The sequence below is a fragment of the Megalops cyprinoides genome, chromosome 19, assembly GCF_013368585.1.
Source record: "Megalops cyprinoides isolate fMegCyp1 chromosome 19, fMegCyp1.pri, whole genome shotgun sequence".
Classification (NCBI taxonomy): domain Eukaryota; kingdom Metazoa; phylum Chordata; class Actinopteri; order Elopiformes; family Megalopidae; genus Megalops; species Megalops cyprinoides.
In genome coordinates, this window is record NC_050601.1 from 16,211,385 (window position 1) to 16,236,837 (window position 25,453).

General features: G+C 45.3%; 1 protein-coding gene across 1 annotated transcript; it reads left to right on the forward strand.

Annotated features, from left to right (window-relative positions):
- The first annotated feature begins 246 nt into the window (after positions 1–246).
- LOC118794681 (ATP-citrate synthase-like) lies at positions 247–23,473 on the forward strand. Its single transcript, XM_036552929.1, has 28 exons — positions 247–343; positions 4,356–4,536; positions 5,450–5,572; positions 7,799–7,861; positions 8,036–8,226; positions 9,387–9,466; positions 10,446–10,576; positions 12,237–12,355; positions 14,012–14,148; positions 14,275–14,336; positions 14,583–14,700; positions 14,925–15,079; positions 15,550–15,643; positions 16,699–16,840; positions 17,003–17,171; positions 17,331–17,435; positions 17,579–17,775; positions 17,916–17,997; positions 18,144–18,254; positions 18,385–18,512; positions 18,848–18,941; positions 19,076–19,230; positions 19,878–20,028; positions 20,423–20,566; positions 20,730–20,843; positions 21,032–21,114; positions 21,652–21,728; positions 22,217–23,473. The coding sequence occupies exons 2-28, from the start codon at positions 4,378–4,380 to the stop codon at positions 22,309–22,311; spliced, it is 3,279 nt and encodes a 1,092-aa protein (XP_036408822.1). The 5' UTR covers positions 247–343; positions 4,356–4,377; the 3' UTR covers positions 22,312–23,473.
- Positions 23,474–25,453: the final 1,980 nt, after the last annotated feature.

Consider the following 25,453-nt stretch of genomic DNA (forward strand, 5'->3'; position numbering starts at 1 on the left):
CCAAAGTATATAACGCGTCGACTATAGTTTATAAGTTATCGTTCTTTCTCAATTGTTATCGGACGTTCGGTGGGCGTTAACTGTGTAGCAAGACGACCACATGGGGCAGTATGAGCCAATCACAGCGCTAAGATGTCAGGTAATTCTATCGGCAGACTGCGCGAAGAATGAAAACCTTGACGCTTGAAAAGAACGGAGGCGCTGAAAGGGAGGTTGCCTGGTCGGCGGACGGATAGGCAGCTGTATCAGAGAACAGCTCTGATAACCCAGAGTTAAGACAGTAGCTTTCTCTTTCCGTCTCCGAACTGGTCACTCTTCCGAGAACGAGTTTTACTAAAATAAGGTAAGACTTCGATCAAGTATCTACCGTTAATCCTAATTGGGAATTTCAATATGCAGGCAGTTTAGCCTGTCTGCCTACCTGTTTCAATGAATGAGGAACCTCGCTACGCCGACTGCCAGCGCTTCGACATGGAGTGGTTTGGATGCCAGTAATTGGAAATTATTTTAATAAAGCTAACGTGAGTTAGCTATGTTAAAATACCGATGCCAACAGCTACTCTAGCTATTTGCCAACATGAGCGTCAGTCAACTTAACTATCAATTGTTATGTAGTTGTATGTCAAATTATTGGTTTGCAGAATTAGTTTAACTTAACTGCCTTGGCTTTATGCATTAGATCGTAAAGCCAATCACTCTACTTGGTTTGAATGTACTAGTTAGCTAAATGTACATATTGTGACTGGACAAGGACGTCCTTCACCTCCCTTCAAAGATATTACTGAGTTCCTAGATTCAGTTGTAGGTCTTTACGCGTAAGTGGATGCAAAGGGGGTGTAGTCTACTTAGAGAAATGCACGATAACATCAAGCTAAAGTGGGTAACTTTAGTAAGTAGGCGTGGTGGTTTGGGGTGGCAGGGTCGAGATAAGTAAAGTTTCTTGCTTTAAATTAATGTTAAAGAATTGTATGCGATATTTTCTTGGTAAGGGTGACAACGATACGGTGATACTTTGCATAGAATCGTTTCCTCATTACTTTCTGCCCTGTTGTACCCTACGATTATGAATGGATGGAAGCCAGTTCATGCCTTGATGTGTTCAGGAAATATTTTACACCTGTTCCGCAAATAACTGCATGTGAATGTTTTGAGAAACGAAAGACAACCTTAAGCAGGCCACCGTGATGAGTTTTAAGTGAAACAGCTTGCAATTTCATAACCCATCTGTTCAGCAGGGATTTTGCTCCCACCTTACGAAGCATAGGGCTTTTTTGTTTTTGACGGATCCACAGTAGATAAACAGTGTGTTTAACACCCTGCATGGTTTTGATGTAACAGTACAGTCAGTCATGAAAACTGACCTCCATGGCAATGACTCCTGCTGTATCAGATGAGCAGATCTCTTTGGTAGGCTGCCTCCTTATTACTGAGTGAAGGCCACACAGCACCACATCTTTTAGTTTGCCTGGTGGTTCTATTGATACTCTTGCCAGCTTGTGATAAACGTTTCTGTGCAAGTCTTAACTAATTACTGTTTGTGCATACGTGTCCTTCAAATGCATCTTCCATCCTGACCCATAAGATAAAGGTCTCATCGCATCAACCTTAAAGATAGTGGTTTGTGTGTGGATGGGGAATGGCTTCAGGCAGAAGTTTCCCATAATCCAAGATCTTGGTCCAGATTTCCTTTTCAGCCCTCCATGTTTAAGGTTAGAATTGTGTGGGGACTGGGAAATCTGGTCCTAGATCAGCACTTACAGTCACCTTCTGCTTCAAGCACAGTGATTAAATTTGTCTTCCTTGAGAACAACTGTGGTGAAGAAACTGATTGGAGGAGAACTGAGATTGTACAGCACCCTTTAATGTGTATATATGTGCAGCTTTCTGTGCTGACTATTCTTAAAGACTCCAATGAAGCTGTTGCTTGAAGGGTATGTGTTCATGTTGGAAGAGGCATGTGATACTGAGCTGAAAATTGTTCATTTCATAGCTTTGTAAAGCTATGCATCAATGAGCAAAGTGTCTGTTTCATTCGCAGTTGAATTCAACGACCAGTAATTTAAGATTTGCGGAGTTTCTGAGGGTTTTTTAGCAATCTTACATTTTTATTTTGAGTAAAGTTTTTCATCTGATTTACAGTTCCTGTGATCATGTCATCATATCTGCATTTCAGCTGGTTTAAACTGGTGTTACACTGCGTACAGCCTGCTTAAACCAGCTGGTGAGAGATCAGAGTGTACATTGCTGATTTGTGGAGGATCTTGTGAGATTGCCCATCATGTGTGTCATCCTGCCAGAGCACCCTCAGGGTTATCTCGAAACCAAAGTCCAGCGTTTGTCCTTGTTTTCTGTCTCCAGCAATCTAACAGACCATATCTAACATGGTTTAAAGTTGCAGGTCTCACAATATTACATTTTTGATTAATATATACAATTGTAAATGATACCACACAGGGAATGTCACTAAAATTAGCTGACAGTAATTGTTTTTTTATGTTTTAAAATTTAGAAACACAGGTCATTTTTCTCTCACTTCTTTGTGTTATCTCACTCATATCACTAATAAGGAAGTGTCATATTCTGAATAAAGGTTTATTTCCCTGTATACGGCAAACTTGCATAGAGGAGGACTTGGAAAACAAGTTCTGCACTTCACTCACATTCCAGAAACATTACATTTCAGTGGAAACAATACCGTTCTGGTGAAATTTTATGCTGAAATCGTACATTGGGTCAACACTTCAGCTCATGAATTTGTAGGTGCACATTTGAATGATAGTAACTGTTCACGAGAGAGCCTCTGGTCTGCAAGTATCTAGAGAGCCACAATTTTTGGCTAAGAGTAATTGTATTGGGTTTCTCAATGCTGTGCGCGTTTACTGATATGTATCGTTTGTAGTATGTGAATTGGCTGAGCTCAGTAAAGGGGATGAGCCGTCTCAGATGATTTAAAGATCAGTGAAATTGTGTAGCATCTGTGCAGTATTGATCCAGAGAGCAATCTCAATGCTCCTACTGCCTTCTCCCATGAAGCTGCGACAGAGCAGCTGAATAAGAAATGCGTAATGAGATATGGGCCCTGAGGGAATGGTACTCGTTAAACTGGAGTGTAGGATGAAGTCCTGCAGATTTGGCGAGAGATCAACAAAGCAAAGCGAATAAATAAATCCTGGTAGCAGGACTCTGATTTCGGTTTCCTAGAATTAGCTTTGTTCTACAAACCCCTGTTTGTTCTGCAAACCACAGAAAAATACGAAGCTTATGCGTATGCGTATGCACATAAGCTTTGCTTATGAGACTGACAATTAATTGCACAGAATTGGAAATTGAGACATCAGTGATTAGGATCTGGTGCTTCTGTGAGATAAACCAGTGGAAGTGGGCATGGGTGATGCGTATCAAATGTCATGCAGCATTATGATATAATTGCGCCTTCAGTGGTGAAAGAATGTGCTTGGTAATAGGTAGTCATAATATGCCATCAGATGTTAAAATGTTGTGTGTACTATTTTCAAAGGCTCATCCAGTCTAGTCTCCTAGCCAGTTGCACTGCAAATTGCCGCTGCGAGAGTTTTTTCCAGGCATGGCGGCAGACTCCATTTGTGAGAACGACACTCGCAAATCAAATGTCACCTTCAGCCATGTGCAGTAGTGGGTCCGTTCTTGCCTAAAGTTTATTCCATCAGGGTGTGATGTCACCAGACGGCATGTGTTAACCACTGAGGCTGTCTGTGTGCTTCAGGGCGACCGTGTCTTTCCTCTCAGTGTTTGTGTGTCTGTGGGTGGTGGCAGTAGTTCGTCTCGCTCTACTCACTCCATGCTCTTCTTGTTGGCAATGGGTGATTAATGCTCTCAAGCCTCCCGAGTGCTCTGTGCTCCGTGATTGCTTAAGGAGGGAGAGAAGTGGGCCCGTTATTGCTCTCAGGGCCGAGGCTAATTGAATGATGGCTTTCTCCCCTAATTTAGGCCTGGCCTGGTCAGGGACAAACATGGTTGTGTGATCAGGCACAGAAAGGGGAAAGCGTATGACATTTTCACTTAACCAGCATGGCAGAAAACGACTCAGCGCAACAATACAAAACTGATCTGATGGTGTAGTGTGTATAACTCTTTGGCAGGGATACCGTGTTTCAAATTGTGTTGTTCATTAAGATTAAAGCATTTTGTATGCTTTCATTTCACTCGGCCTCATGATAGATGTGATGATTATAAATGAGCTAATTGCAGTTCCCAGTTAGATGGGTATTGTTCACAGAATCGGGCAGGGAGCTCCTGGCGGCGAGCCTGGTCTGTTCCACCCTCCTCTCGCACCCTCTCACACAGACACGCCTCACCTCCGTCCTTTCCTCCCCCAGGTGTCCCTCCGGTTGAGCAGCGATGTCGGCCAAAGCCATCTCCGAGCAGACGGGGAAGGAGTTCCTCTACAAGTACATCTGCACCTCGGCCGCTGTGCAGAACCGCTTCAAGTACGCCAACGTGACGGCCGACACCGACTGGGACTGCCTCACTCAGGATCACCCCTGGCTGCTGACCGAGGTGCTGATCTAGGCCCGAGCGCCGGTCCGTGCGCGGGGCGTCGTCCGCTTCACTTAGTTTCGTCAGCTCTCTGTGTTTTCAATGGTCTTTACGGAAAAAGATCACAGCGGACATACAAGTGGCTGTCAAAGAAAGTGTCAGCTAGGAGTCTCTTTGGGCACCGTTCTTTAAAATGGACTATAGCAGAGACATAAAAGTAAATGGAAAAATCCAGTATGTTTGTATGTTTTAAATCATAGCTGTAATGGGAAGTGACATTGACTTACTACACAGTTTAATTGTTTCTTATGAGTGCTGGTGTTAGTCATCACTTGGAGGACCCAGTGAAATGTCTCTCCCTAGACATTAAAACTGTAGGGCTCTGTTTTAGTGCTTTATCTAGAGGAGCAGGTAGGAGCTGAAGACTCGTGATGCAATGGCAGGGACACGATTGATAAGGGAATTGCATTAGGCTCAGATTCCCAACCTGGCAGGATTCCAGGATGAATGAGTCTGCTCTCTAATATCACTCGGTGTCTGCTTAGCTCAACAAAGAAATATGAATGCAGTTATTCAGTGTTTTCCTAACCTCTTTTCTTGAGACTATGTATCACAGCTTTTAAGTGGACACAAATTATACATATACACAACTGTATAGCACTGTGTGTTGCATATGTGCAAGAACCTAAACCCTAATCTGTGGTTAAAGCATTTTTCACCAACCAAAGCCTTAACCATTTCACAGTAACACTTTGATAGTTATATGATAGTTCTCCCTGTATCTGTCAGTGTCAGTGTCAGTGCTTATAGAGGTTATAATGTTTGCAGTAGTCATATGACTGGCTACAGTCATGTATGGTCAGTGTCTGTGGCAGTCGCTGTGTGTCTGGTGGCAGTGACATCCTGGTGACCGTGTCACCGTCTCGCCCTGCAGCGGCTGGTGGTGAAGCCTGACCAGCTGATAAAACGCCGTGGCAAGCTGGGTCTGGTGGGCGTCAACCTGGACCTGAATGGCGTGAAGGAGTGGCTGAAGCCCCGCCTCATGAAGGAGACCACGGTGAGCCGGGACCCCCGTTACTTACACATTATGTTTTATTCATCTTGTCTTACCCGAGCGTCTTTAAAAGTTCATTCAATAGAGTTACATTACATTACATTCATTTAGCAGACGCTCTTGTCCAGAGCGACTTCCAGCACAACAAAACAGAAGTGTATCCTTTCAAGTTGAAAGAGCAGCAGTCCCAGACCAGGCAAACAACACTCCCAGACCAGTGAGTGTGAGCACAACACTGTTCAAGACCAGGTTAACATGAATCGTTACTGCTTTAATTGTAATATAGAGGTTGTGGGAGATATTGCCACAATACGGGCTGTTACAAGGAGCACAACTGTCCCTTTCACCAACTTTGTACCAAGCTTTAGTCACCAAAGTTTTGACCACCAGGCCTTTTGCTGCAATAAAGGCTTATCCTGCCACCAAGCTTTTGCCTCTGTTTTTTATACCTTACTTACATATATCATCAGTTATTACCACTCATTGCCTTCCATTAAGGGAGTCACAGTGCAAATTAAAAAAGGCCAGTGGCATAATGATAATGTGCTTCAGAGTGCTTTATGTGAAGGGAAAAAGGTAAAGGAGAAGGAATGTCCCCTGAGGCCTACAGCTCATAACTTAATCCTGATCATAGACAACCCTCAGGACTGAGCTTCTGTGCTCCTCCGTCCGTGGCCTCTGTCGCTAGGGCCTCCGGTTGTCACGGTGAGCAGCTGAAGCGGGGGGTGGGGGTTGGGGGGGGAGGGGGGTGTTCACACAGTGGGGGTCAGGAGGCAGTTTTGCTCCATCGCTCTGACTGGGGAGCAGCTCACTGAGCTGAAAGCAGAGACTCGGGGTTGTCAGTCACGCCTCCTGACAGCCTGCTGCTGGCAGTGCACTGACACTCTCATTGATCTGCTGTTTCGCAACGCTGGTGAGGGATTGCACATGTAATGTGAGCATGCCATTGATGAGTTGCTTGGCATGTTAATGTCCCTCCCTACTGTGCTATGGTCAGCCAGACGAGGCCTTCGGCCGTAACTAGCAGTGAATAAACGTGTGCTGGCTGCTCTGTCAGCCTGTCACTCCATTTGCAGTAAGATGTCTTTGTGTGTCGTAAACCACTAACTAAACGAGTTTGTTGGAGACACACGACAGGCTGCTAGCCTGGATATATTGCTGTCTAAAGGGTTCAGTGGAAATGTCAGCAGAAGCAGGGACAGTAAATAAAAATAATGAAGCTGGAACTCATATTGTGTTACATCCTGCAGGAGGGAATGATATTTCTTGAAAATATTCACTGTCCTTTATATTGCACACAACCTGTTTTGACACGTTGTTATTTCCACATTAAATTGGTGCATCAATAACCATCCCAGTCCCAGCCAAATCCAACAGGACACATCTATCGTACCCTTTAGCTTTACATTAGTTGTTGACTGAAAATACTTTAGCTGCGCCGTGTTCAGTGGATTGCTGTCAGTCCCCCATTGGTGTTTAATTAGCTCAGATCCACAGTCATGTGTTCTCTCCCTAAAATATAGCCATACTCTCGTGACACAGACAATCCCAGAGTCACTCTGTCTGTTGGGGCTTATTCTGAAAGTGCTCTCAGAGCACAAGTCTGCAGAATTACATTGCAGCTATCCACAAGTTACTTGTGAAAGTGGTGTTGGTTAAAAGTCTTTCTACTTTTTCAGCTGTGATATCTTGTCATGGTAAGTTCCAGCTTGTACTACTGTTTTCAGAAAAATCTCTGTGATTTTTGGGGGGCTTCCCAGCTGTAAATAATCTTTTTCTATGCCAAAATGTCTTACCACAGACAGTGGAAGTGAAACAGTCGAAGTGTAAACAGAAACTGGCTCAAATGAAGGAAGGGAATACCCTTAGAATGAGAAAATAACAGTCGTCAAAGATGTTCCACATTTAAGGTAGACTGTTATGTTTACAAGGAGGGTAGAAGTTCTAAAGTGCAGAACAGCATCTTTTTGCAGTCCTTGGATACTCATAACTATAGGCTAACAGCATACGGTTGTGGATGGTGATCTCCACTTGCTGCAGAAGTATTGCATCCCTTATGAATTTATGATTTCTGTGGCTGTTGCTGTTAATCTGACATTCAGTATTACTTCAATATTGCAGATTTTCACTTCCCCAGGCCTGTGGATGATACTTGTCGGTTAAGTTGTTATGACTATAGTTTGTTAGTGGCTTTTCATCTTTGAATAATTTTGTGGTTATTTCCCTCAGGTGGGAAAGGCAACAGGCATCCTGAAGAACTTCCTCATAGAGCCTTTCGTACCTCATAAGCAGGTGAGCATTTTCTGGGGCGCACGCGTGTGGGTATGTGTCTGCTGTGGGTGTGCCCGGGTGTGTCGCCACCATTCTCCTGTTGTACAGTACCTCTAGATCCCGCGGTCCTTTTTGTATGCAGAGCGAATCCCCTCACAGAGTTCCATCCTGTGTGACCTCCCTTCTCTTCCTCAGGAGGAGGAGTTCTATGTGTGCCTCTACGCCGCTCGCGAGGGCGACTACGTGCTCTTCCATCACGAGGGTGGAGTGGACGTGGGGGACGTGGACGCCAAGGCGCAGAAGCTCCTGGTGGGAGTGGACGAGAAGCTGAGTGTGGACGCAGTGAGGAGTCGGCTGCTGTCTCACGTTAGCGCTGACAAGAGAGAGTGAGTGGCAGCGGAAGGTGAAGGGCATGGCAGACTCTTCCAGTATGGGTTTGGATGAATCATCTGTGGTGTATCTGCAGGTACAATTAAGGTTTTTTTTTTTAAGAGCCAAGCTAAAAAAAGAAAGTGACTCAGCTGACGCATAGCCAAGAATACGGGTTGGTAACAAGGTTCCGCCGTAAAAACAGGAGCGAGGAAGAGTCAGCGAGGCAATTTCCCTTAATGGGCGTGATGGATGAAGAGCGCACAGCCAAGCGTCTTCCATTAGATGATTGCGCCTCCCCCTCCCCTCCCCTCTCCTCCCGCCGGCCCCTCTCGTTTCCATTCGGAGCACGTCCGCCGGGCGTCTCGTTGGCTTTGACAGGGGCTAATGCAGTGACTCACCCCCTTCTCTGACAAGCAGGGCCTGGCTGACATTGAGGAAGATGGCAGGGTCTCTCCCCGCTCCTCTCTGCCAGGTCTAAAACAGTAAAAGCCATACCCGAGGACCAGTCAGAAACTGACAGGAGCTGAGTCACTCTGGGTTTGTATGCAGCCACCAGACTTGGGGCTAATGGACTCCTGGCACTTCAGCCGCCTCACTTTAAATGATAGGATGGGCCCAATCTGAATTTTTATTTATTAACAACTGTGCGCACAAATCTTTGCCTGCAAAGTCTAAATGTAAAATGTCACTGGATTTCATCTGCGTGATTCATGGCCTGGCCTTGGCCAGCCTTAGTGCAGTTGAATAGAAAATACATTGAATCTGTTTTGTGCCAAAACTATATCAATCACTTTAGAGGATGGGAAAATGGGGCAAAAAACTGTCTAGCTCAAGAATAAATAGAACTAACTTTTGGATGTCTCTGTCTAACCAATGGATAATTGCAATATTTTTTTCCCAGATTGAGCTCCCTTTTAATTCACTGTCATAATTTAATTCATTTTCATAACTGAAGACAGTTTTTTGAGGTATTTTAATATTTATGATATTTATAAAATTTGGAAAAAAACAAACATCCCCTTGCTTTTTTGTCTTGTAGACAGGGTGTGGCACTGAGTTGCCAGTATGTGACGTTTGAAGCAAGCAGGCAGTAAGAGAGGCTTGTGGTGCTGGCAGCAGGGGTCCTGGTGTGGGGAGATGGGATTTGACCTGTGTGTGATGTGTCTCCATGCAGGGTTCTGGCCAACTTTATAGTGGGGCTCTTCAACCTGTATGAGGACTTGTACTTCACTTACCTGGAGATCAACCCCCTGGGTACGTCCCCACCACTGCCTTTTACAGAGGCAACCAGCTCTCAAATATTGGCTCACAGACACTAACACTAACATGGGTACATCAGTCTTCACACATGTAGGCCTGAATGATCTCGAGTCCCGTACCACAATACGGGAGCTGAAATGGAAGCCTTCTTGATAAAAGCAGATGTTTGCTCAATGTTTGCTTTCTGTAGGTAAATAGTAAATGTAGCAGCCTTTACATCATTGCACATGACTATTTCCTCCTTTTTGTCTTCCGTTCCTATAATAAATTGATAGTGTTAACCCACTGTCCACTCCAGCCTTTAGGGTTTCTGGACAGGGCTTATTTCAAGCAGAGTGCTCGCTCATGGCAGCGTGTCCTTGACATCACCTTACCTTTATTAATCTGCTCTCATCACACTGTGGTTTGGCTTTATCTCTCAAAGAGAACTATCACACATCCCAGCTGTCTCTCTCTCTCTGCACCCAAATGGAGAGTAAACCAAATTCAGTTAGACGGGGAGTTGTCATTGGATGCAGATAGAGTTTACTTTATTTGAGTACAGATACGATCCAATCAATTCTAGTGGATCCACTAAGTCATTTGGTCGCTTCAGCAATGCTGTAAACACATGCACTTTTTTCTGTACCATTTCTGAGATCTGAGTGGAGGGACATTGTTGAATTTAATATCTCAATTTCTGCTTAATTCAGGGGCTGAGCATTGAATATGTTGATGTTGGCTGTGTGTTAATCCTTGAATATCACAAAGATCAAAAATGTAGAATGATGTAAGAGATGTATATAAGGGTGTTATACGGAAGTCTTTTTTAACCACATAGCCTGGGCATCTTTGATTTCTTACAACTGATATGCATGTATATATAAACATTTTCTAGGTGAAATCCATCTAAAAGAATTCTCAGAAATTTAGCAGCAGTTTTATGAGATGTGAATGTCGCATATTGTACTTAACTAGTCCTTCTCTCTCTCAGTGGTCACCAAAGATGGCGTGTTCGTGCTGGATATGGCAGCCAAGATCGATGCCACTGCAGACTACATTTGCAAGGCCAAGTGGGGTGACCTGGAGTTCCCCCCACCCTTTGGGAGAGAGGCATACCCCGAGGTGAGAGTCCTTTGTAAGAGTCTATAGTAGGCACCAGAGACGTGCATAGAGATGCAAACTAATGTAATATTATCCCGATGTGTTAACACAAGTGCTCTGATTAGTGAGCAAGCATATCTGATGGATACTCCGACAGTAGAAGAGACCAGAGACCTCAGGCACTGTGGGTGAGAACATGGACAAGTTAAGAGAAAGGCTTTGTGTATTTTTAAATGTTTTTTCAGGAATGTCTTCTTGACCACTTTCAAATGATGTGCCAACCACAGGCACCCTGTAAAAAACTCAGAAAATTCAGTATGTAACTTTCTGCATGACAAGCTTGCCCAGGCTTGGCATGTCCACGTCCGGTAAAACACTTGATTTAATTTGTTATCTATCCCATGGCTTTTACTGGAGTATATTAATAGGGGGACATTAATCAAGTAGAATGTTCCAGTCAGTTTCACTAAACAGTAAATCCACCTCTCACTCCCCTCCTTCATAGATGTGTCGAATATATCATTCCTGTAACTTCCTGCTCTAAACAACCTCCCAGACTGACAACCTGATGCATCAGTCATTGTGCAGGGGTTTCTGGGATAGCAGCCACACAGCTGGCCAGGTCAAAGCACCATGTGTCCAGCAGCTGCATCTCTCAATGCTGATGCTCAGAGATGGGTTGGAGCTTAATTCTGGGAAATATGAGAACTTCCGACGTTGAGTTGGATGTCTGTGTTGTGTCTCGCTGAGTCAGTCTCCCGAGCCCCTGTTTTCAGGTGTTTCTGACTCTCCAAGCTCATTACCGGCAGAGTTTCCTCCGCTGTGCCAGACGGGCCTCTTTAATTGGGCTAACATGAGACATCCTCTCGCCGTTCCAAACTGAGATGGGCAATGAGGTGGTGAAAGGGAACGAGGAAAGCTATTTCCAGTCATGGTGTTTATTATGCCACTCCAGCTGTCGGCCATAAACAACCTCCCAGCGGGGCACAGCGCTCCGTTTGATTTACCATTCTGACTTCCTCAGACATCCTGGGCGTCATAAGTAAACACAAACTTTGGTCCTCCCAGAGAATGCTGCCATGGTTCTGAGCAGCAGGCGTGAACATGACCCATGGCAGTTTCATTAGTATAGCAGTGGTGTTTAATTCCTCTCTGCTATGAAACCATTGGGTGCTGTAGGGGGCTGTATGAACTGCATTAACTCACTGGCCATTGCTCTGCATTTAATGGTGATGAGGGCATGACTAGGTGTAGTTAGAACTGTAGTTATTAGTGTGGCAATGTGGCGTAGTGGTAAGGTGCAGGACTCATAACTGAAAGGTTGCCGGTTCGATTCCCTGCTGGGGCACTGCTGTTGTACCCTTGGGCAAGGTACTTAACCCAGAACTGCTTCAGTAAATATCCAGCTTTATAAATGGGTAACATGTAAAAAATTGTATTACCTATGTAATACAATTACCTATGTAAGATGCTCTGAATAAGAGCATTTGCTAAATCCCAATAATGTAATGTAATGTAGTCTCTGATTTGCTTAATGAACGATGAATGCAGGATGCCTGACCTGTGGAGCTACAGTCCCCCAGAGCAGTAACTGGGCAAACAGGTGGCTCCTTGGCATTCTTTGCTAGCATTCTCCTGTGAAACTCACCCCCTCTGCCTGCTTGGTTGTGGGTTCCTACAGGAGGCCTATATTGCTGACCTGGATGCCAAGAGTGGCGCCAGCCTGAAGCTGACCCTGCTGAACCCACGTGGAAGGATCTGGACCATGGTGGCAGGAGGAGGGGCGTCCGTGGTGTACAGGTACAGCCCATGCCCCCATGTGGGCCCTAAATGGCACCCCTGAGTACGCACCCCCCTAACCCAGTACTTTTGTGCTCATGACGAACCTGCCCTTGTAGGAAAGTCCTCTGTTCCAGGAACTGTATTGTTTTCTATTACTGTTATCATTGTGTTGGTATGATTTAATGGAAACTAATTCTACAGTTCTTCCCAGTTCTGGTAGCGCTGCTGACTGAAAGAGACCTGGAGACCTAGTCGGGGGTGTGTCTCATACAACCTGCCTTTTCTTTAGCTGCCATGCTTTATAATGTAAAGATGTAAAGTGCAGAGGCTCTGTAGCTGCCTAGCAGTGCCTCTCTTGGTCTGACAGCTTGTTATAAATTGCAGGCCTAATTGAGTTTGCTTTGATTATTGCAACAGAGGCATGGTAGACTGACAGCAAAGCCCGGGTAGGATTCATTCAGCTGCGGTACAGATCAGATGGTTACCGATGCTGCATAAACAAAAATCTGTATGCATCCAAATTAACTTGCGGAGACAGTGCATCACAGAAAGGTTGCATCACTTCATAATTCTGCTGTCCATTTCCTGTAGCTATTTTAGGAAGAGTATCAATGCAAAGAGGTTGGTGCTGATGACCTGTTGACTTCTTTCAGCCTCATTGGCTGATTTGATTGCACTTCTTGTGCCCCCCACTTTTCTGTTGAGTTTCACTGAGTCACATTGCTGCTGGGTAATTAGGCTTGCCTGTTTGCCAGGGTTACATTTTTTTCCAGTCTCAACAGATACAAACAGTTTTCACATATTTTTTATTTTTACACATGGTCATTCAAAATGAATATTCAGAGGCTGAATAATGTGAAAATGCACAACCAAGGAGAGCTAAACCTTGCTGAACTAGTTAAGTGTTGTCACTTTGATTCAGAAAGAGCACCATCAGTCATTTCACATTACGGGCACAGTCACTTTAATCATACATGTCTTAACATGTTATTAATTATCTCAAAGCCTGTGATAGTGTTTTCATTGTAGTATAGAATGTGGAGGTTTCACAGCTGTGCATAACTGAGGTATGTGCAGTGTTCATTCCACACTTCTCTGAACAAACTGAATGAACTTTCCCCACAGACGACATGCAAGGGCTTGTTCTGCCTGAATATGGTGAAACTGACATAAACAGTTCCCAGGGTGTGAAATCCTTGCAATCTTTTGTACGGTGCAGTAGATATCAGTGTCATCTTGTCTGTTGTGCGTTACTTATTTGCTTTGTAGACTCTCTTAGCAAGGGTGACTTGCAGTTTATGTATTGTCCATATAGACGCCTGTTGAGCTCCTTTCTTCAATGTACAATGGTGTATTTCCAGGGATTTTAAACCTGCCATCTTTTGCTTAGAGGTCTGGTTCCTTTACCTTTACGTGCGAAAAGGTTGCATCCATACAGCTGTGGAATATGTAAGATAATACCGTGCAGCTAACCCTCATGAAATGACATGACCACCACACAGGTTTGGAAGTGTTGCATGCTCTTTGCCTCTTCTCTGTGTTTTTGGGACTTTATCTGGGCTTCCGCCTGGAGCAGCTGGAGGATTCTGACTGTTTGTCCATGTTATTTTCTCAAAGATGTCTCACAGTGTTGTCACATTTGAATAGTGATTTCAAATTAAAATGCCTCCACAGTGACACCATCTGTGACCTGGGCGGAGTCGACGAGCTGGCCAATTACGGGGAGTATTCAGGGGCACCTAGCGAGCAGCAGACCTACGACTACGCCAAGACCATCCTGTCCCTGATGACCCGGGAGAAACACCGTGATGGTAGGATTACTTTAATGCCAGAGCACTGAGTCTGACTCTGAATATAATATGCATTAGGTAATGCATGTAATTTCAGTCACCTGATAACTATAACCATTTAATCTGTGCATGGTGTGTTTCATGCAGGGAAGGTCCTCATCATCGGAGGAAGCATTGCCAACTTCACCAATGTGGCAGCAACTTTTAAGGTAAGAAGTTGCATTTGCATGGCTATTTGCGCAGAGTGACAAATGTGAGACAGATCTAGGTAATGTCATGCTATTTAACCTGTTCAACTGTGTCACACTGCACAGCAGTGACAGTTGGACAGTGGTCTTTTTAACCCTCTTGATGTGACTCAAGTCTATTCACAGAGTTCACATTGCCAACAAGAGATGAGTGAATCTGCACAGCTTTGATGACTGCTTAGTGACTGCTGGTCTGTCTGTGCACAGGGCATCGTGAGGGCCATCAAAGACTACCAGGTCCCCCTGAAGGAGCACGAGGTCTCCATCTTTGTGCGCCGTGGTGGCCCCAACTATCAAGAGGGGCTGAGGGTAATGGGAGAAGTGGGTAAGGGACCACCTGGAAACGGGATGCAAATTCAGTTGAAAAAGTTTGGCATTGCTGGTAGCTCTGTGTGGGGCTGTGTTAGGCTCTCATTACTGTGGCACTGAACCCTGTCTATGGTGGGCTCACCTCAGGGGCTCTGATTATGGTGCCTCATGTCAGACCCGCAGTAGAATCCAGGCCTCTGACTGATTGTCCGGCTCTATGTGTCTCCTGCTTGCCCACAGGGAAGACCACTGGGATCCCCATCCATGTCTTCGGCACTGAGACCCACATGACCGCCATCGTTGGCATGGCACTGGGCCACCGGCCAATCCCCAATCAGCCACCCGCAGCCGCCCACACCGCCAACTTCCTGCTCAACTCCAGCGGCAGCTCCTCGGTATGTGTGCACGTGTGTGTACATATGTAGCATGCAGCGCTTCTCATTTCTTATTGAATTTTGCAGCTCCCGCTCCAGTCCGGGATATGTCATAGAGAATGGTTTGGCAGCTGGAAATATTAAATGTGTCTGGTCAAATAATAGGACCATCTGAGGTTTGAGAATCATCAGATGATATATGGGGTAGCACCATGCTAATATCAGGCCCCCACATTCACTCTATCATGCACTTTTATCTCTAACAGCTAGCTTGTACCTTGTATGGCCAACTATCGAAACTTCATGCTGAGCTTCTAATATTGTTGACTCCTTATGTGGCTTTTTGCTTGTGCTGTTCTCTGCTTCTCACTTGCAAGTCGCTTTGGATAAAAGCATCTGCCAAATGAATAAATGTAAATGTAATGACTCTTCTCCCTCACCTTTGCCCATCTGATGTCTGGTTCCTTGCGCCCCCGTCTGTTCTCCCTCAGACCCCAGTGACCAGCAGGACCTCCTCCTTCTCAGAGTCCAGAGCGGCGAGTGGCGCCTCGCCCTCAAAAAGGTCCAAACCGGGCGTCCCACCAGGTAAGCACTGCTGTGCCCAACCTCTGCCTTCTACTTCTGCCCCCTTTTCCATGAGGCTTCCTTCCCACTACTCATTAGTGTCACCAGACCAACGCAGTCCAAATAAGAATAAATAAGCAGCTTTTGGACTGTTGCATTTGAAATGAGTAAGAAGGAAGCAACATTACGCACTGACATTGTGTATTGAAGCACTTGTACTCAGATCAGTTGTGGCCTACTGTTAGGAAATTGTTACTTGCACAGAGAGAGGTGACACTTTGTGCAGCACAAAGCTCCCTCTGCAGGCTGTCTGGGGTTATGCACCCTGCATCAGCCTGTAGAGCCTCCCCCTCCTCTGTAGCTCTTTGTGCAGCCCCTGGAGAGGTGGTGGTGTCATTACAGATCAACAGGGAATTGGGCCTGTCACTCCTTTACTGTTTCAAATGATTGGTTTAAGCAGGCCACTGGTTTAACAAATGTACTGCCAGTTTCACTGAGAGCTGTGCACTCTGTATCCTGCTTTACAGTCCAGCCGGTGTTTTATTTTTCTTGCCTGTTTTCCCCTGTAGCACAATACCACCTGTGTAAAGCCTGGCCGCTAAAGAAAAGGTTCTAAAGAAAACATGCTGTATAAAAACAGCTTTATAAAACCCCTTCTTTGTTGTTTACACATGTTATGTTACTGAATAGTTCATTTTCATTGGCAGTCAGGTAATGGGAATTCATCAGTAGATTAGTGATGATTACCTCAATACCAGAAAAGCTTCCCAGGCGGCCGAATGCATCATCTGGATTGCCTCAGTCTTGCTGCCCCTTTGCACATATCTGCGTGCCTTGCCTTCCAGCTGTGGATTTTCCATTCATTCTAAAGTGACTCAGTATTCCACAACAGCCTATTAACACAATCCCAGAGATAAAACATAATGACTGTCACTATGTGTGATTCTTGTGTAACCTCCTGGTAGCGGCGTGGACATTGAGTATGGTGACTAGGAGGATACGGTTTGGTGGTGTACAGCCCCCGTAACTTACCTCTCCCTCTGTCCCTCTGTCTCTCAATCTGCTTTGGCCAAAAGCTAAAGCCACCACGCTCTTCAGCAAATACACCAAGTCCATCGTGTGGGGCATGCAGACGCGCGCGGTGCAGGGCATGCTGGACTTTGACTACGTCTGCTCCCGGGAGGAGCCATCCGTGGCTGCCATGGTGTACCCCTTCACGTAGGTCCCCGCTTCCTCTCTTACTTCCTGTTTCCTGTGTCCCAGGTGTCTGCAATGCCAAACCAGTTGCCATAAGGGAGAACCCAGGTTTAGGATTGGGTTAGGTTTGACTTGTATTTGGAGGAAAAACATTTATGATTCACATCCATTTCTTTGTTTCAGTGGGGACCACAGGCAGAAGTTCTACTGGGGACACAAGGAGATCCTGCTGCCCGTTTACAAGAACATGGGCGATGCCATGAAGAAGCACCCAGACGTGGACGTGCTCATCAGCTTCGCCTCGCTGCGCTCAGCCTTCGACAGCACCATGGAAACCATGCAGTACCCCCAGGTGCAGGGCACAGCTTTTACATTTTATTTCAAATAATATGTTTACTACTGAGTGGTGGGGATAGAACAGTACTGCTCCTTTTCTTGCAGGAATGGAAGCATCTGTAAGAGTAGGTCTGCTTGCTATCCCAGCTAGAGGTGTTTGTGAATTCTCTTCCAGATCCACACCATCGCCATCATTGCAGAGGGCATCCCTGAAGCCCAAACCAGGAAACTGATCAAGAGGGCGGACGAGAGAGGCGTCACCATCATTGGGCCAGCAACGGTAGGCCTCGCCCTTTGGTTTTACCAGTGGTAAACCACAGTAAAGATGGTTATCAAGGCGGAGCTGCTGTGGTTCAGTCATGAAGCAGAGGTTGTGTAACTGTGCCTCCTTGTGTGTGTGTGTGTGTGTGTGTGTGTGACCAGGTGGGTGGGATCAAGCCTGGGTGTTTTAAGATCGGAAACACGGGGGGCATGCTGGATAACATCCTGGCCTCTAAGCTGTACCGGCCAGGCAGCGTGGCCTATGTGTCCCGCTCCGGCGGCATGTCCAACGAGCTCAACAACATCATCTCCCGCACCACTGACGGCGTCTACGAGGGCGTGGCCATCGGGGGCGACAGGTGAGCAGGAGACACTGCGCAGGGCTTTGCTCCAAAAGTGCGTAAGTGCACAGACGGGTAAATGTGGTTGAGTGCTGTATATGTATACAGGTGTAGGACTTGCGCCCATGCTGTTCCTGTGACCCCTATGTCTCCTGCAGGTACCCAGGGTCCACGTTCATGGACCACGTGCTGCGCTACCAGGACACCCCTGACGTGAAGATGATCGTGGTGCTGGGAGAGGTGAGCCGCCCAGTTCCCTGTGAACTTGTTCAATCCCGACCCACATTCTATCCGCCGGGCTGTAAAGGGGAGGGGAATCGTCTTTCTGGACTCCTTTCTTCCACTTTCTCAGTCGCCCTCTCGTCCGTCCCTGTGTTTGGCTGCAGATCGGGGGCACGGAGGAGTACAAGATCTGCCGGGGCATCCGGGAGGGCAGGATCACCAAGCCCGTGGTCTGCTGGTGCATCGGGACCTGCGCCACCATGTTCGCCTCGGAGGTGAGCGAGCAGAGCGGAGGGCTGGGCAGGATGGGCCGGGTCTGTGGAGGATGCAGGGGGATGTGAGTCTATGAGATGTCCGGGCTGTTACTGTAGCTTACAGCACTGAGGCCCTGGCTTTGTCCCACAGGTGCAGTTCGGCCATGCCGGCGCCTGCGCCAACCAGGCCTCCGAGACCGCGGTGGCCAAGAACAAGGCCCTGCTGGAGGCCGGAGCCTTCGTGCCCAAAAGCTTTGATGAGCTGGGTGACGTCATCAAGTTAGTGTCCCACATAGAGCTGTCACATGACTAGTGTACCGACACACATACACACATCCTAAGGCGTGTACACACTGACGTTATTGTAATGTCTTCCACCACCTTCAGCTACACACAGCTGTACTTAAGATTTTCTGTCTGATGCATTAAGCTGTATATTTAGACAGAACAGCAAAATATAGTGTATTTGTAGTCTTTCTGTTGCTTTTTTGGGGAATTCCTTTGACATTTTACTAGTTTTGCCCTAATGTTTATATATGTAAAGAAACCTTGTGAAATAACTTTGGACTTAAGATTTGCCCTGTTATGACAATCATTCCTGTTGCGATTTGCAGGAAGGTCTACGACGATCTAGTTGCTAAGGGAGTCATAGTTCCTGCAAAGGAGGTGCCCCCACCAACTGTGCCAATGGACTACTCCTGGGCACGGGTAAGGGGGCCAGGCCTTGTGTTGTCCACACCTGTGAGCCCAGCACGCTGTTGCTTTGCTGTGCAGGTGTCTGTGTGGCTCAGCATCACTGAATTCAGCTGTGTGACCGCAGCAGGGCTGTCTCTGTGTTTCAGGAGCTGGGCCTGATCAGAAAGCCGGCGTCCTTCATGACCAGCATCTGCGATGAGCGAGGCCAGGAGCTGCTCTACGCCGGCATGCCCATCACCGAGGTGTTCAAGGAGGAGATGGGCCTGGGGGGAGTGCTGGGCCTGCTCTGGTTCCAGAGGAGGTGCGTGGACCTCGGTTCTCAGAGTCAGACACCTCTGTCCGTGGCTGTGAATCTTTCACCTGAGCTGTGATTCAATATCTCCCAGTACAGTCAGCAAACACAGATTCAATATGATGTGATTTAATTCATTTTTATTAATGGTTTTAGTTCATTTTAATATATTTAAAAAGTACAATCAAACTAAATGGCTCACACAAATGATTTAACAATCTGTTTTTGTTCTGTTGATTACGTTTCCATTTCGGCATAGTGCCTTTTTGTAAATTTAGGTTCTCAAACGTATACCACTGATGGAGCAGTATCAAAGAATTATTTATTTGTTTATTTATTGTTTATTTAAAGCCTGCCAGTCAAGGCACTTATTCTGACCACTGGCTGTGCCTATAAGATACTCAGATGATGTCATGGAGATGCACCTCTCGTCCAACTGTCTGCTGCCTGGTGCATTGTGCAGCTTACTGTGTGAAAAGTAGCTGCAGTTGAAGTACGTGGCTATGGGAAGATTGCATTCACTACGCTCTGTACTCTTATTTGAGCGCAGAGGTTGTCAAAGTCAGACAAGCCTAATGTACAATTGCCAATTGTGAAAAAGGAGGAAATGCAAAAAAAGGGAAAACAGACTGCTAACATGTGAACTGCGGCTCCAGGTTGCCACGCTATGCTTGCCAGTTCATTGAGATGTGCCTGATGGTCACAGCAGACCACGGCCCCGCCGTGTCCGGCGCCCATAACACCATCGTCTGCGCCCGTGCCGGGAAGGACCTCATCTCCAGCCTGACGTCTGGGCTGCTCACCATAGTAAGATCAACCCGCCTCACCCAACCTGCTCAATTCCCTTACTCACCACAGCGCGTAACTCAGCTTAACTAGCTTAACTAGCGTAACTAGCTTAATCTTCATCTTTGTCATCATCCAGAATCCTCAGCAGCACCTATACTACTCTCAGCCTCGACTCTGAAAAGCTTCTGTCTTCAATCCTTCACCCCTTCTGCCAGGGTGGAGTTGTGCCAGCTGAAATTCTAGAGTAGAGTTACATTCTGTGTTTAATGGTGATGGCAACGGCTATCTCTGAAACAGCCGCTACTGCTATTGCAACATCCTCAGCATTTTTATCATGTTATGAGCTTTTCAAAATGTTCTTGAGCTGTAAAGTGGCCTTGGTCTGAAAGCTTTGAACTGTGTGGTTTCTCAGGGTGACAGGTTTGGAGGGGCGCTGGATGCAGCTGCCAAGCAGTTCAGTAAGGCCTTCGACAGCGGCCTGCTGCCCATGGAATTTGTCAACAAGATGAAGAAGGAGGGCAGGCTGATCATGGGGATCGGGCACCGGGTGAAGTCGGTGAGCATTGTCCGCCTTGTGCACACAAAGACACGAATCTGGAAACACAATACACACCCCATTTCTTCTGGGTCACCATCTCTGCACACAGGCCACATAGATTAACGGCTGTATCCGCCCAGTTAATAGATTTCACAGCATGCCTTTATTGTCATGTTTCCAGATCAACAACCCTGACATGAGAGTTCAGATCCTGAAGGACTTTGTGAAGCAGCACTTCCCTTCCACCCAACTGCTGGACTATGCTCTGGACGTGGAGAAGATCACCACCTCCAAGGTACTACTCCCCTGGCTGGGCTGTACAGTCCTGCTTCCTCCTGTTCTCCCTCCATCCTTTTTCTGCCCATGTCTGTGCAGCTGGTCACATGAGCAATAACGGTGGTGTCCCCGCTTCGTGCCTCTCGTGGCCCTCCTTCAGTGATTGGGTTCTTAACGGGCGTGTCCTCCACCCCTGCTCTGTTACAGAAACCCAACCTCATCCTGAACGTGGACGGCTTCATCGGGGTGGCCTTCGTAGATCTGCTGAGGACGTGTGGCGGATTCACGCGGTGAGGAGACGTCCGTCTGTCCGTCCATTCACCCACTTTATTTCTTTCAGATGTGCCAGGGTCATGAGCATTACATTACATTACAGTACATTATTGTCATTTAGCAGACACTCTTATCCAGAGTGCCTTACATAGGTTACAACTTCACATGCTATGCATTCATACAGCTGGATGTTCACTGAGGCAATTGTGGGTTAGGTACCTAGCCCAAGGGTACAGCAGCAGCGCCCGAGCAGGGAATCGAACCAGTAACCTTTTGGTTACGAGCCCTGCTCCTTACCACTACGCCACACTGCCACAGCATCTGAGCAGCATCTGTTTTTCTCCGCTGCATTTTCATCCTCTGTCCATGCAGGCCTTAAGAAGACACATCCATAAACTGATCTATTTTTCAGCCACTTTTCAGATTTAGGAGTGCTAGAATCACATTATTGATTGACAGTAGTTGACCGGAGTTCATTTATTCATTTAGTCGTTACTCTTCTCTCGTCCGCTCCGGATGTGGATTCTCGGATTGACTTCTTGTGTGTTCCACAGGGACGAGGCTGATGAGTTTGTGGAGATCGGGGCTCTCAACGGAATCTTTGTGCTGGGTAGAAGCATGGGCTTTATTGGTAGGTATACATTTTGGGGGATACCCATGTAACAGGAAGAGAAGCGATTCAGTAGCCCTGTAATGCACGAGTAGTTCTCTAGTCATTACAAACATCTCAGAGGATTATTCACTGCTGTGGAGAATGACTCAAGCAGGTTTAGTGGGAACTGGTCTCAGTTAATCAGGTTTGACTGAATTTTGTTATCATTATCATTTTTTTTTAAGTAGCAGTAGCTACTTAAACAAGTAACAGCTATTACAAGTTATATGTCTATTTTTTTAACATTTGTCTCTCAAACAAATTTAGGGCAGTCTTCTCAGTTGTTTAAGCTTAATTATTTGTTCATAGCCCTGCATTACCCATTTAAAGGTCAAATCAACATTACCAGCCAAGAAAATTACATCACCCCTTTTTCAGAGAGCTCTAAGCATATGCAGTGGTCTACAAGGCCGTTAGACATCAGCTTCAGATTTCTCATAGTTTATCCTTCCTCTCCTCCCTTCAAGGACACTACTTGGATCAGAAGAGGCTGAGGCAGGGCCTGTACCGCCATCCATGGGACGATATCTCCTATGTGCTTCCTGAACACATGTCCATGTAACTATGGCAGCTCTGCATCCAGACCCTCAAGACCCAGGGTCATAGTGTTTCACTTCTGTCACCAATACAGCTGGTTATTTATAGATTCTTCACAAGTCACAGCAGATGGAGATCCATGACCACAACAGCTGATTTAAGCCTGGAAGTCAGTTTATGAGTCAAAAAGAACACGGCCTTTCGTAGATCAAACTGAATGAATCAATCAAAATGTAAGAAGCTAATGCAAGTTCAAACTGAGTGGTCACACCAGGAGGATGCCAGGAACACTGTCAGTGTTCCACTTAAAACAGAGGCTGAAACACTAATAATAACTTAATCGTATTGTCTTTATCACTGCATTTCTTCTGTGGAGATAAATTGGATCTTCTCAGGATCTAAGATCATCTCATGCTTACCTATACAAAGATGGTTGTTTTTCCCATTCACATACAGTAAAATTCCTAATACCTCTGCTGATATTACCTCTCTTAGTACTGCTGGTGTGAATACACTGTATAGCGGCGAGTGATTGTGTTGCCTTAAGCTGGCTTAGATATATCCTGTTTCAATTAAAAGCAGTAGAAGCATGGACCTGTAGAACAAAAATAAATAACTAACTGAAACAATAGTTTTATATAGAGAGATATATGTAAATGTGTCACTGTTTATGGAGGTCACACACAGTAAAAAAAAATGCAGAATGTATGTGTTAGCCTTTAGTATTACTTGGAATTATTAGCTAAAGATACTTAACTTGCATTTTGGCCAGTGGTGCAGATTTAACCTAGATCAGTTTACTTCTTAGAAGCATGTTCCATGGTCACATGTCCCTCCTGATCTGAAGATCTGATGGGGGTGCTTCTGAGCCTGTTACCTTGGAGATTCTGACTGCTTATCTGTGCCTGTTGGGAGAAGTATAACCACCGTGTTCGTCGTCTCAGCCAAAACTAAGCTGAATGTTTACTCATTACAGTTTTAAAAGGGACCATAGTAACTGATATGTTCCCTCTTTCTCTTCACTTCCTGTAGGCTGGCTTGATCCCCATGTGCAATTGACTTTGTGACTTGTCCTTTGCGATAGGTTCCCAGACAGGATCCTGTCTGTATTCAGTGTGCCATACTTGTTGAGAAGATGTCTGCACATTTTAAAGAAACCACTGGTTCTGTTTAAAGAGAACCGTTGACCTGTGAAGTACTTTTTTTTTTTTTTACTTAGTTTGATGTGATTTTACTTACTGTGAAGTACTGTATTTCTGTGTAATTGTTACTATCATTAACAAGACATCAACACTGTAGTATAATAAAGACAACTAAAGCTCACTATTTTATCTGTATTCATTTCTGTTGATATTAGCATTTTGCTTTTAGACCAAAAAATGACATGCATTTGTGTTTATTTGACAGAGCCAAATAACTTATGAATAAATGTATTTACTGTAATAGAGGTATAGTCAGGCTGTAGTGCATCATATTTTTCATGTTTTGGCATATAAAATGCTGCACATGTAATAATATTTCTGCCATTTGACAACCTTTTGGGAAGATCTTCACTAATAAGGCTCATTATTCCAGTTATGAATAATACCACTAGCTTGTGAAACTAAATCTGATGTTATGAAGCAAATTGATGCCACAGAATAAGCACTTGAAAACATTAAGATTGTCAGTTAAACTAGCCATTGTTGCCTTGTTTGAGAGCCTTCCCTCATAACTGTGCAGCCATGCCATTTGTCAATGCCATTTGAGGGTTACTGGAGGGCCATTCAGAAATCTGGGCCACAGACTTAAGCAAGACAACATGTCCTGAACTGCCAGCACCAATAAGACTTAATATTCCATACATGGAAAATGCATAATCATAATCGTGATTAGGTTGGATTTCACTGGGTCTTACCTAAAATATTATGTAGATCCAGAAACATAAAAGTGTATCAGTGTCAGTCTCTGAGTGTTCCCCCTGCAGTTCCCTCTGTAAGTAGGAAACTTAAGGCAGAGAAGCCAGTGGCAGAAAGCCAGCCATCACATCATAATTCTGTCACATGATCATACCATGATCCACACAGGCCAGCAAAGTTGTGATCTGTCATCTTGTGATCTGTCAGTCACAAGTTGTCAGATTAAGGACTTCCATCTAAGGAGTGGAAATTGCCGGCATTAGATTCTTTTGAGGGTAAATAAATATATCTCAAAGGAAGAGGTCCTCAAAAAAGATAATAGATTTGATCAGGTTTCTGCTTGGCGTCAAGCGCCACCTAGAGGATCTGACATGCATTGACACTCTTTTCGCTGAAATATCAGCTGCACTGAACATAATTCAAGGGACTTCAGTACAGATGTTGCTTACCCTGCAGCCGAGATGGGCGACGCTGCGTCTCTATACATCCATGTATATACACAGACTCCTCTTAAGGAGTTTTCTCTCCCTAATTCATTTTCCTCATGCCTCTCGTGAAAATCGTCCTCAACACCATGATTCTAGTGGTATAAAGCCGTTTAGGATAATAACATTAAGGGCGAAGTTACACCTGTCAGACTGGTAACTCTTTTCTCGGGACATGGATTTTTCAAAATTATTTTTGTGACAGTGCAGTAACAAATCAGTGCAGTCATAAACATCATTTTTCATTTCATTACACTCACTTGACACATAAGAAAACGATGAACACAGGCAGCCATCTCAGTATGTGGTAGGCTAACAAGTGGGTATTGTCGATTAATATTTAATTTCATTTTCGTAAATGCTGCTTGGCAGGGAGGATATTGCACTATAAATGTAAATTTTGCCTGAAACTGTTGCTCATACTTGAGCATCACTTCAAAACAGGTGCAGCGCAGATTAAGTGTCATTAATGTTTTTATGACAAATTGATAGTGGACGCAGATTACTTGGTGTACATGACAAAACAATGCGGAGGTCTACGAAGATGATTCAAAATCCTTCAACTACTGCATCAAGCATAATTTTTTTGCAAGGTGGTACCGATATAGTTCATGTTGCTCAGCGGACTACATGTCGGTGATGTGTAGCAAGACAATCAAATATTTCAGTATCCAAAATAAATCAAATTTCTTATTCGCGAAAGTCGGTTTAAAAGCATACGCTGCACAGAATCACTAATGTTTATATCACGTAGATGCGTGCATTTTATTAGAACAGCTGGAGT